Below are 12,325 nucleotides of genomic sequence, written 5' to 3'. Positions count from 1 at the left end.
TGATAGAGGCATTTAGAGATCACAAATTGCTTGACCTTGACGAGTCGAGTATAAAGCACAACCTCACGCGCTTCGCGCTATGAGGCGTGCAATATTATATACGAAGGATTATATTTCTTGCAAAAAATAAATTTTCTATTTATTTGTATCTATAATATTTAATCCAAACGATAAAAAAATTCAACTTTTTCTACATTAAAGCACAGAATATTGATTAAAACGTCATTTATGCATAAAAATTTATTGACAATATCAAATTATTAGACTCTGTCTCTCAGACAGTTTGCCTTTAACTTTAATTAATCTGTCAAAAATAATAATTATTTTCATTTTGTCGAATTTCAGAAAGAGTAACAAAAGAATAATCACCCCCCAGCCCGATGGAGACGAGCTATGACGACGAGGACGATACACACTACTGCATAAAGTGTCACGTGACAATAACTGGTCTGGAGAATTACATCCAGCATCGACAAACAAACTGCCGACAACTCGAAAGAAAGGCCGTTACCCCTGACCCAACAGTTTGCTACCCGGAAATACTTAACGCTGACGCATTTTTCAGCTCTCTCGAGCTACAAAGCAGTTCCAAGACAAAGCCAAGTGGCAGCAGGGCCTTGGCGGGACTTGAGCCGGAGAAAAAGTCCGAGAGATTACGCGGAAAACGCAATAAAGCTAAACGGTACAATGAAATTGAAGAGCCAAGTGCTAAAGAGAAACTTATCGCTCTGTCACCGGTCGTCGCGGATTTAGATGATCCGACCGATCACATCGGCATCCCTTCGCTCGTTGGATTCCCCGATTTGGTGGTGCCCTTTAATGACAAATCCACCAGCAAGCTCACTGTCACTTCGACGCTGCCTAAGCATGTAGATGAACTCGATAAGAGCAAACGCGACGAGGAAGATCGGGATCAGTGGCTAAATGATGATCTCGATGAAGATTCTGATACTAACAAAGATACCGCTGGCGATGAAAGTGACAGCGAGTCGGACTACCGTCAGCGAAATTCTGAGGATGATTCTGATGAAAGTCCGGTTGAGGATATTGGACAGGAAGATTCTTATTCTGAAACCGACGATCAGGAGGACAGAGAGTATCCCCCGCAGCCTCACACTGGGGGAAAATGGAAGCCTGAACAGATGTTGGAGCATATTGCTGAGGAGAACGATGACGAACTTGATCAAGATGAAGCCTATCATCAAGATAGTCTTGTTCCGCCACCGCACACTGGGGGAAAATGGAAACCGAGTGAGGTAAGTTATAGTGAGATTTAGAAACTACATTCTGATAGGATTTTTTTAGTAGATATTTTATGAAATTTTGAGAAGTTTTAAAAGTCAATAAATAAATGCAAAAAAAAAAATTTAAGAAAAAAAACCAAAGGAAGACTTTTTTTCATACAATAAGAAAGAATTCTTTATCAAAGAATCAATTTTTTGGCTCTAGAAAATAATTGAAAAAATAAAAATTATTAGCTGCAATAAAATTTTCTTGAACTGAGAAAATTTTCTTATCTTCAGAGATTTTTTTTTTATGTACGATGACTTAGGTCTTTTTGAAAAATTTTCTAATTCACGTAAGCTTCATTTTTTGTGAATATGAGACGAAAATAAAACTTACATTATAAAAAGGATACCTTTTTTTATGTAAAATCACGAAATCTCTCGGTTCAACAAATTGTGAAGCTTAAGAAAATAATATCCAAGCTGGAAAAATAATTTTAAAACCAGAAATTTTCGACAAATTAAAAGCATTGAAATAAGAAACCACACTGATAGAAGCATTTATTTGTATCAAGAGATATTTGTTAATAGTTAACAAATTATTCATTAGAGGCCACTTTTTAGTAATAAACAAATATTTCTTAGTATTTCAAATGATTTGTTTGTATTTAATAAATCTGATATTTATTTATTAAATATTAATAAATCTTTTTAAATACTATGAAATATTTTTTAAGGACTAAAAAGTGGTCTCTAATAAATGATTTATTAAATAATAAACAAATATTTTTAACTATAAACAAATCCTTCTATCAATGCAGCAATAAAATTTGGTGCCAGTTCAGACGGAGCTTTTGAAAAGTAAGGGGATAGCTTACCATCAGACTGACGAGTAACTTGTATATCGATGCCATAAAATTACATGACAGTAAATTTGAATAGATTTAGTAAATTTTTATAATTTAATTCAAGCGTGAACATAAATTCAAATTTTTTTAATGCAAAAATTTTTCAAGTTTTTTAAAAAAAATTTTTTTAATGGATTAAGGTAGAATTATAGATATCACAAGTAAAGTGTCAAATATTCCATGCAAAACCTTATTTGATTTACGCAGTTTATTTTCCTATGCAAAGTCGCATCAGAGAATGAGAGACACACTGATAGAAAAATAATCTTGATTCAAGAAATTTTTTTTCTTCAAAACTTGAACTCTTCAAACTAGATATAGATATATTTCTTTCAAGAATTTTTGTCTCTTGGTTCAAGATGGGCGATAACATTAATTCAAGATGTTATCGACTTGTGTTATGAATGGTTTTTTTTGAGTCATTAATTTACTTATTTCAAAGAAATAATTTTTTTTTTGGTAAAACAATTAAAGACTATTTAGTTTTTGAAATATATTCAATGTTATTTTGATTGAAAAATAATGTTATTTTGATTGAAAAACTTAAATGTATCGATTGAAGATAATATAGCTCTTAAGCCAAGAAAATCTAAATCTTAAATCAAGAACTTATTCCAAAATAAGTTCTTAGATCAAGAAAATATCTCTTGAATTAACATGAATTTTCTATCAGTCCAGATATATTAATTAGTAAGTCTATATACTCCTAATTTTTACTTTTAATTGTAAAAAATATTTAATATATATTATTTGCTCTAATTTTCTCAATTTTTATTAAAATAGTAACGGTACTTTTTGTAAAATAAAATAAAAACTGTCATTTCTCACTAAACTCATTGTTTAATTATAAAATTTTAAAAGCTCAATATTTTTTTACTGGTTCTCTTGAGCTTTTCAAAAACTTAGCAGGCTTATTATCTTACTATAACTTACTAACATGTAAAATTTCATCAAATTCTGACCAGTAAATCTCTAACTGAGGGTGAACCTTAAAACTGAAAATTTTTCGAAGAATTATTGACTGGGAAAATTATTAATTTATTAAAGAAGACGAATTTCAGCAGTTGGTCCTTATTTGGGTTTTAATCGGCTGGGTCTGTGGTGAGGATACGCTCGTGTTTGCTTGCTCAGTAATTAAAGGATCGCGTGACGCTGGGCCGTTAGGGTAACTCGACTAATTGTCGTCCTTGGATACGTCTTGGACGCCGGGTGTCTCATTGATTCACATATATATATACCACATGTACAAATATAGATGCAATATATATATATATATATATATATATATATATATATATTGCATCTATATTTGTACATGTGGTATATTATCGTTAGCAGAAAACGGTGGAGGACGAGCCGGCAGAGTTTGAGGAGAAGGAAGAGGACAAGGAGGAGAAAGAGAGAACGATGACAAGGAACAGCAGAGAACCACCGCCTGGTCACACTCGCGGGAAATGGATCCCAGGGGCTTCGGTCACGCCGTCAGAACTACGATCGGGTTATTGGTGCAGTCCTTGTGGCCGGAAACTTGCCTCGAAATTGGTTTACAGCAGACACTTGCGCTCGGACTTGCACGCTCGACGTAGCATTCAAGAAATTGAAGGAGACGTTAAATTGCCACGATCTGCTGGACCGCTTCTACGCAAGAAGACCCGGACGAAACGTCAAAAAGTTATCGCACTGGTACTTTTATTTTTATTTACTTATGTTGTTTTATTTTATACCTTTAACTGTTTGAAATTTTTAGAGTAAGTACGGATTTATCTAGAACAGATAATTTTTTAATTTTTTTGGAAGTAAAATTTATTTCAAAAGAAAATTCAATTTTTACACAAAAAAAAAAATTTTTAACTCGAGGGTAAATTTTGTTGGCTCAAGAAAATATTAAGGAAGACTAAAAATTTATTGAACAACGTTAAGTTTAGCTGTGTAAAAATTATTCATAAAGTAATAATTAATTGATTGAATTATATGAATTATTTATAATCAAGTTTAGAGATAATTTATAAACCTGACAACTCATTAAATAGATTTTGAAATGAATAATGTAATCATTTATTAAAAAAAGACAATTGCACAACTCATAATAGAATTTTAATAGTTTTTATCTACTAAGATCTTCATTAATTTATAGATAAACTTTTCTAAATTTTAGAAGCTTCAATAAATTTCACAGAACTGTTTTTTTCCACTAGTAAAAAATTCGATTAAAGAGAAAAAAATTTGAACCAATAATATAATTTTGAATCAAGTAAAATTCAACTATCAAAATCATTTTTTTGTAACTTTTATTTATTGTAAAACAAATAAGGATATTAAATTCATTCTTAATTGTTTGCAGTTAGTAATTTCAAAGTGTTTAATAAATATAACAATAATAATTAAAATTTTCAGAAGCGCAGCACAGAACTTAAAAAAACAGTAGTTGATAATAAACCTAGCAAAAAAACGCGACGTAGAGAGAAAGAAATTCTGCGGTGTGAAATGTGTCACGCCCGTGTGCGTCGTCCTCAATTGGGTAAACACCTGCTCTCGCACTACCACTGTCGTGTAGCAGGATTAAACCCCTGCAGTCCTACTGCGCGACGGTTTATCCTGGAAAACATGGTGAACGTGGTTCACCAGTGCCCATTTCGGTGCACAAACTGTCGGTTTTATTGCAACACTGAGGAAACTTTCTTGCGTCATTGGCGCTCTAGTCATGCCAACGTCCCAATTGATGTGAGCACCAATTTATTTTTTTATAGTCAATTTTTTTAATCAAAAAATTAAATTACACAGTTTATAAATTTTTTGAAGGAAGAGAAAAATTACACATGTGTCTGCTGCAACTTCTGGTGCAACGGGGAGTCGGATATGGAGCAGCACCTTCTGAGCAAGGAGCACCGCGAGACAATTTCCATGATCAATGGATCAGTGCCAATAGTAATACGGAGACAACTGATTTTGTCTTGTGAAACCTGCAATCGGGGATTTCGGTACAACATCCAGCTCCAGCATCACGCTAATGAAACGGGGCATCCTTTGAGCTGGACGGCCACGGATGAGTACCAGCAGCGGATTCAATGCCCACTCTGTCCCCAAGTTTTGAGGTCCCAGGTAGCTTTACAAAGGCACCAACTAACGGCCCACAAAAAAAAGGTCCTGGAGTCAAAGGACGAAGAAGAGCGGGGATCTATAGTGCCGTACTTCTGCTCCTTCTGCTCGGTCAACTTCGAGACTGCTCGAGACGCCGTTTTACACCGGAGAACACCCAATCACAAACAGACTGTCAAGGAGCACAAGTTTTCGTCACAAGGAGTTTTGCCCTCGCGTAAGGACTGCGGTCAATGCGGAGACAAATTTAATAACTTGACTGACTACAAACGACATTTGCTTAAACTTCATACCGACTCTTGTCACAAGTACACTTTCATTGTGATTTTCAATAATCTTGAGTGTCTCTGTCAATAAATTGATGGTTTTGATTTTTTAAAAAGATATTCAAGGAACGAGAATTCCGGATTATTTATTTTTTGAGAGAAAAGTTTTTGAACTGCAGTAAAATTTGAATAAGCAAAACTTTACTTCTGCTTTACTATTTTTTACTTCTTTGACTGTCACTAATTAATTGGTTTCAGTATTAATTAGTAATAAGAGCTTATTCTTGTTCCTGTTATAGAAAGCTTGAAACACGATTTCCAAAAGAATATCGATTTGATAATAATATAAATAGTTTTAATGATTAAATTAAGGTAGTTATTGAACAGCTTTAACAAAAATTTTCAATAGAACAAAATCGTAAGCATTAATAAAAAAGGTTTTTTCGCATAAACGTACCAAGGCCTGAAAAAAAGTTTCAGTAAAAGAGATATCCTTACTTACCTGAGTTTTATTGTATCGGTATTAATAAGGAAAAAAGGTTCTTGAATTAAGTGAAATTTATTTTAACGAAAAAAATTTTATTGGTTTGAGATTTGTCCTCTTAAATTAAGTAAATTTTTCTGTTAGTGTTGTTATTAAGTGCTCCAGGCACCCAACTGGAAAAATTACAGTTTCACATAAAAACTTTCAGATATTCTGAGAAATGCATAGTTGTCTCATTTCAGAAAAAGATAACTAATGGATCTTGAATTTTTCATATTTTCCTCATTAAAAAAAAAAAAAAAAATTAGGAAAACGGTTGACCCTGAAGGCCATCCCTGCAACTACCCGCTCATTTCGTACCTAAGCACTTAAAATTGCATTTATGATGTTTTTGAGCTTTTCGTGCTCAAAAATACAGTTTATGTGTTATTTTGAGCTCTCCGAACTCAGAAAGAGATAGCTTTCCTATGCTTTTGAGCTCTTCGAGCTTAAAAATCTTATCAAAGTTCGATAAAACACGATTTTTAAAATTTTCAAACTGCTATAACTTTTGAATGAATCAACTGATTTGCACGCGGTTAGCGGCAATCGATGTAGTTTTTTGAGCTCTATAAATAATTCTGAACAAAAAAATTGATCTGATGAAAAATTTCGGAGTTATTACAAAAAAATACTTTTTTCGATTTTTTCGACAACGATATCTCACGAACGCATCAACCGATTCTGACGCTTTTGGTGACGATCGATGTGGATTTTCAAGGTTAAGAGGTGATTAGTTTTTGAGGTCGATCGGTTCAGCAAATTCGGAAATATTTAAAATAAATAAAAAAAAAAAAAAACAACTTTTTTTTTCACTTTTTTTGCGATTTCTCGAAATCTACTGGTTCGAATCGGTTCCAACTTGCAGGAAATCTAAGTTTGGCAAAGACCTTTCGAATGACACCAACTGCGATCAAATCGGTCAAGCCGTTCAAAAGTTATGAGGTTTACACACACACACACACACACACACACACACACACACACACACACACACACACACACACACACACACACATACAGACGTACGGACATCATCGTAAAAATAGTCAGGGAAGCTTCTTAGGACTTCAAAACGTCGAGATCTGTTGAAACCTCGATTTTTGCAGAACGGGGTGAAAACAATAACTTCCCGATTTTTCGAAAATCTTCGATTTTCTTAGCGGCAAGTTAAAAAAATACAATCTAGTTCGATGAAAAATTATTTTTTTAAATAAAGAGATGAAAATTTTTTACAAAAGAAAAGTATCAAATTTGCATACCAAAATTAATTAAAAATGCAACACTGAGAAAACAAGTATAAAATTTTGAAATGGAGCAATTGTTCGTTTCAAAATACAGGGAGCTTATTTGAAACAGTAATTTTTTTCATTTCTTGCTCAGAGCTCTCTTTACTTCTCTACACGGAAAAAACAACATTTAACTGGTTTCTATGTCGGATGGAACCTAGTTCCATCTATAGTGAAAAAATATACAGATGGTAACTACTTCTATGTAGATTGTAGTAGAGACAATCTTCGTTGAACTGAGTCCCACCTCGGATTGAACTGAGTTTAATGAAGATTGTCCCTACTACAATCTACATAGAAGTAGTTACCATCTGTACATTTTTTCACTATAGATGGAACTAGGTTCCATCCGACATGGAAACCAGTTAAATGTTGTTTTTTCCGTGTAGAAAATTCAATGTTTTAAGTGCACTTTTTTCCATGCAATTTTATAAGTTTTGCCTTCTCATTGAAGTTCTACCAAAATTTATCTCCTATCATTTTTTCGTATTTTCAAAATTTTACTCAAAATTTAGATCTCAAACCTGTGCCAACTGGCTTGTAAAAAAAAAATTTTATTCTATTATCGAATTATTTTTTTAATATTAATATCAAAATTTAATTTTGTCAAAATATCAATTTATTGACATTGACATGATCATTATAATTCAAATAATTAATTATTATTAATACCAATATGAAAATTTCTAGATGTTTAAGATGCGGAGAGCTTTTCGCCTTACCCCAAGACCTGACAAAGCACACAAAAGAACGGACATGTGGAAAAATAACACAAATATTAGAAAATGAATCACGATGCGTGGACGGAGCGCGTAAATGTTTGCAGTGTCCCTTCAGGACAGACTCCGAAGCGGAATTGATATTCCACCAGGCTCTCCACGCGGGCACCGTCGAAATTTACTCAGAAAAACCCGGCTCGAGTAAGACCCCTCCGACATATCGGTGTCCAGTCTGCCAAAAAATATTTTCAAAAGCCTCCCTGCGCTTCCACATTCTGCGGCACACTAGAGAGAAGCCTTACCGATGTTCCAAGTGCATGGAATCATTCTCACGTAAATCCGCTCTAACCGTCCATGTAACTGAGTGTCATCCATTTTTGGAGTCGGAGGCGAGTCAACGTATCAAGAATTTCCTCTGTCTACATTGCAACACCGGCTTTTATACCAAGTTCGTATTTCTTCATTTATTATCATTATCAATATAATTATTATCACTATTCTTGTAAATAACCAGGCTATAATTTTTTAAACTTTTTTCAACCCAAGAAAATCGTTTTGAAGTTTCATCCTATTGATTTAAATAGAAAAATTTTTAAACTGAAAAATTTTTCTCTATTCAAGTAAATTTAACTTGATTCAAGATGTTTTTGTTTTGATTCAAGTCAATAAAACTCTTCAAAATGATTTTCTCGAATCGTTTTTTTTTTTTTCTTCAATGTTTGATTCTCAAACTAACAACGACTTATGAAAAATGTTTTTATTTTATTCCGTTTTTTTTCGAATCGAATCAATTCCATTACTTTATTAATGAGTTGACCATTCCAAATATTCAAAAATCTGTTCTAGTTGTTATAGAGTACATCATTTTAATTAAAAAATAATATTTTTAATTTAATTTTTGTAATTAATTGAAGAAAATATCAGTCTAAAATCTAACGCTAAAATAAAATATTTTATTTCTCCTTTATATTACTTGTGACAGTGTGAAATATAAAATACATCAATAGTGAATCAGTAAGCACATGCAATTTCACATATTAAAACCAGTATCACTTAATAATGCTGATAAATATGAACTTATGCGCAATCTTTCATCTTAGTTAATAAGGCATTATGGACAATTTTTTTCGATAATTTTGAAATTATCTTCAATTATGAATTTTCTAGTATTGATATTTCACTCACAAAGAAAATTTACTTGAATCATAAATAAATAATTTTGAAGAAGTTCACCTCCTTAATTTGAGTACAAAAATTCTTAAACAAAGGAATTTTTCTAGGTTTAAGTAAATTTAACTTGATTCAAAAATTTTTCGTTTTGATTGAAGACAATTAAACTCTTGAAAATTATTTTCTAAGTTCAAGAATTTTTTTCAGTGCGCATAAGCAACTTTTAAAAAATTGAAAAATTTTAATATTTTTTTTCATTCTTTAAAATATTTTTGAAGTTACATCAATGTTAAATAATTTTAATTAGATAGAAAAAAAAATTTTTTCAACGAGGTTAAACTTTTTAAAGGATCAAAACTGCCTTTCATTTAAAAAGAAAAAAATAATTTTAAGTAAATAAGGAAGAAATAGTAATTTATGCAACGTTTGAACTAAGGAGAGGATAATTTAAGAATCATATTTTCGCGATATGAGCTTGTGGTTTATAATTCGCTTACATTAATACGAATGTCATATTAGATGTCAATATGAGCCGTATGTAGCAAGCAATTTTTTTTTTCTTTTTTAATAGTTCATTCCAAAATTGCAATTTAGTCCAAAACTGTCTCGTGAATCTAAAGAGTTTCTTATCGCAAGCACATCGATGGTCGAATTAACAATTGGTCTAACTCCTTATTTTTAGAGGGTGATTTTTTAACATTTTGATGTAGCAATAGTACAATTATAAATTATTTGAATGAAGCAAACCAAAATATTATACCTCTATAAAATATTAAATTGTTTTTTAAAGTGATAATAAATTTTGAACTATAGTTTATAATAATTATAATTATAATTGTTTTTTCGTACAAATGGAAGATTCTTTAAAATGGAGTTAGATTTGCTAATTAGAACGTCGACATATTTATAAAACGATCATTTTTCAAAAGACTTAGATAAAATTTTATTAAAAATCATTTTTTTAATAGCTATTTCACTAATTATTATTTTATTTTTCAATTTTCTCTGGTCATATATTGATTTTTAAATCAATAATTTTTTTTTTTTTTAACTTCTGTCCTTCAAAAATCGAAGAACGTGATTGCGTTAGCAAACCTTTAATCTGAGACAAGGATACTGACGTGAAAATATTAGTATCAAATTAATAAATCGTCGTGTAATAGTTAGTAATCGAAACTAGTGATTGGTATCAAATATCAGCAATCCTGTAGCTGATCTATCAGCAAGAGGGTGAGTAGCAAATGTGTTGAATGATATTCGGTGGAAACGCCTATCTTATCCCGAGTATAAGAGAATATTTGAGTGTATTTACTCTCGGTATGTAGCGGGAGCAGTAAGCAGGAGGCGGACGTGCGGAGCGCCATTACTGCGACGAAAGATAAAAGATACGTGAGCACCACGACGCGGTCCATATATGTAAAATACCTGAGGGAACGCATGTATGGGATATGGAGAGCAAGAGGAAGAGCAGCTACGTAAAGGAAAAGAAGAAGGAGGTAAAAGAGGAGGAGGCAAGCACAGAGGTGACTGCAGACTGAGGAGCAGAGGGCCAGAGGGCTGCAGGGGGCCTGAGGAGTCAGTAGCTCGCGCGTATGTAACATACTATCTTGAATATGCGCATACATCCCGGTCTGGCCTCGTATTCTCAGAATTGGGGGACGCGATCGGTGCGCGGGAGCTGACCATCGCGTAATTACCTTCCTTCTCTTTTCCACACATGCTCCTTCCTCCCAGGTACTTTCTGCGCCCCCGCGTGTGTATATAATACATAATACATACACAAAAGTGTATAGAGCGTAGACCGGAGCAGCTCTTATTTTTATTTTATCGACTCTTACCTCTTACCGGTCGTTTTATTTAAAGCAACTCCTATCCCCGGTTCTCGGTTCCCCAGTTCTTGTCTCCAGGAGCTAACGAATGAGCCTGCCAACTCCTCGGGTAAACACTCCGAGGAGACATTTTTAAAATAAACTTTAACTAAACGAACAAGTAAATACTTGGGTCTAAATCCTCCTTATTATAATGCATCTACTGAAGCTATGGAGAGGATCCAATCCGTATATGCTGCTCAGGGAAATAACTTGACATCATTGCCAGGGAGAAAACATTAAAGACACTTTAATTGTCTAATAGATGATTATATATTGTTATAAAGCGTTATTCAATTCAGTTCATTAATTCGTAACACATCTTGTGGAGTAATGGAATGTTGGAATTATTAACATTTTAAATGTATTTAGAATTTTTTGGGAATTTTTAAATCATAACCTTTTACTATTATCAAACAGATAATTTATATTTTACCCAACAGTTTATTTTATTTATAAGATTGATTCAAGATATCACCGACTTGTTTCAAAAGTACCAAAAATTCTTTGATTTCTGTAATTTTTTATATCATCAATAATAAGTCTCAAGTACATTTCACAAGGGGATCAAATAAAAAATTTGTTATTTTTTGCTGTTTTTAATGAAGAACCATTCGCAGTTTGATAAATTTCTTCTATACAAATATAAATTTCTAAAAAAAAAAAACATTTAAAAATGCTTTTTTCAAAATTTTTATATGATAATAGTAAATTTGATTTTTAAATTTTTATTCACCTTACAAGTGCAACATCATGCAAGACAGTACGATATTTTTCTCAATGAGTGCACTAAAAAAAAAATTCTTGACTGGAGGGTAAATTTTCTTGGCTGAAGATATAATATTAAGGAACATTGTCTTCCTTAAAATTTTCTTGGTGTAAGTTTTTTTTCTGTATGCGAATATAGAGACAAAAAACACAGGAACGGAACTTAGATGAAAACGAAATTATTTTGTTACATCTGAAGAGAATTGTATTTTTCGAAAAAGATTTTGATTATATCTCATGGAATTAATACGATTCAAGATCTCTTTGCTAAGAAAACGAGTGTCAAAACAAGAAATTCTTAGATAAAAAAATAAGGCTTTCTTAGGAATAATTTTCTCGGACCAGCAATATTTTTCTTTTATCAACTAGTTTTTTTTTTCAGTGTATTAAATTGTTAAAAAAAATTCGTTTTTTTTTTTAAATACAAAAACTAGTCTTGAAGCAAGAATATAAAGTTTTTAGAAACAAAAAAATTATTTTTAGTTGTTTCAA

General features: G+C 32.2%; 2 protein-coding genes across 6 annotated transcripts in view; one reads left to right on the top strand and one right to left on the bottom strand.

Moving 5' to 3' along the window:
* LOC123275307 (protein tiptop) overlaps positions 1-12,325 on the bottom strand; it is a 198,988-nt gene that overhangs the window by 152,119 nt on the left and 34,544 nt on the right. The gene's annotated exons all lie outside the window — the stretch shown is intronic.
* The window catches only part of LOC123275308 (zinc finger protein 99-like), a 50,629-nt gene that overhangs the window by 20,350 nt on the left and 17,954 nt on the right, over positions 1-12,325 (top strand). Inside the window, exons 2-6 of one of the 3 annotated variants that reach the window (XM_044743337.1) lie at positions 346-1,256; positions 3,473-3,817; positions 4,529-4,855; positions 4,916-5,538; positions 7,999-8,475. In XM_044743337.1, coding sequence (XP_044599272.1) covers positions 381-1,256; positions 3,473-3,817; positions 4,529-4,855; positions 4,916-5,538; positions 7,999-8,475 — 2,648 coding nt within the window. In that variant the 5' untranslated portion in view covers positions 346-380. Of the gene's footprint in view, positions 1-345; positions 1,257-3,469; positions 3,818-4,528; positions 4,856-4,915; positions 5,539-7,998; positions 8,476-12,325 lie in introns of all 3 variants that reach the window. The other 2 variants (XM_044743338.1, XM_044743336.1) reach the window with 2 other exon arrangements.

This window comes from Cotesia glomerata, linkage group LG1, assembly GCF_020080835.1.
Source record: "Cotesia glomerata isolate CgM1 linkage group LG1, MPM_Cglom_v2.3, whole genome shotgun sequence".
Taxonomy (NCBI): domain Eukaryota; kingdom Metazoa; phylum Arthropoda; class Insecta; order Hymenoptera; family Braconidae; genus Cotesia; species Cotesia glomerata.
The sequence above is the reverse complement of the archived record's forward strand: the minus strand, read 5'-3'. Positions and strand labels throughout refer to the sequence as shown.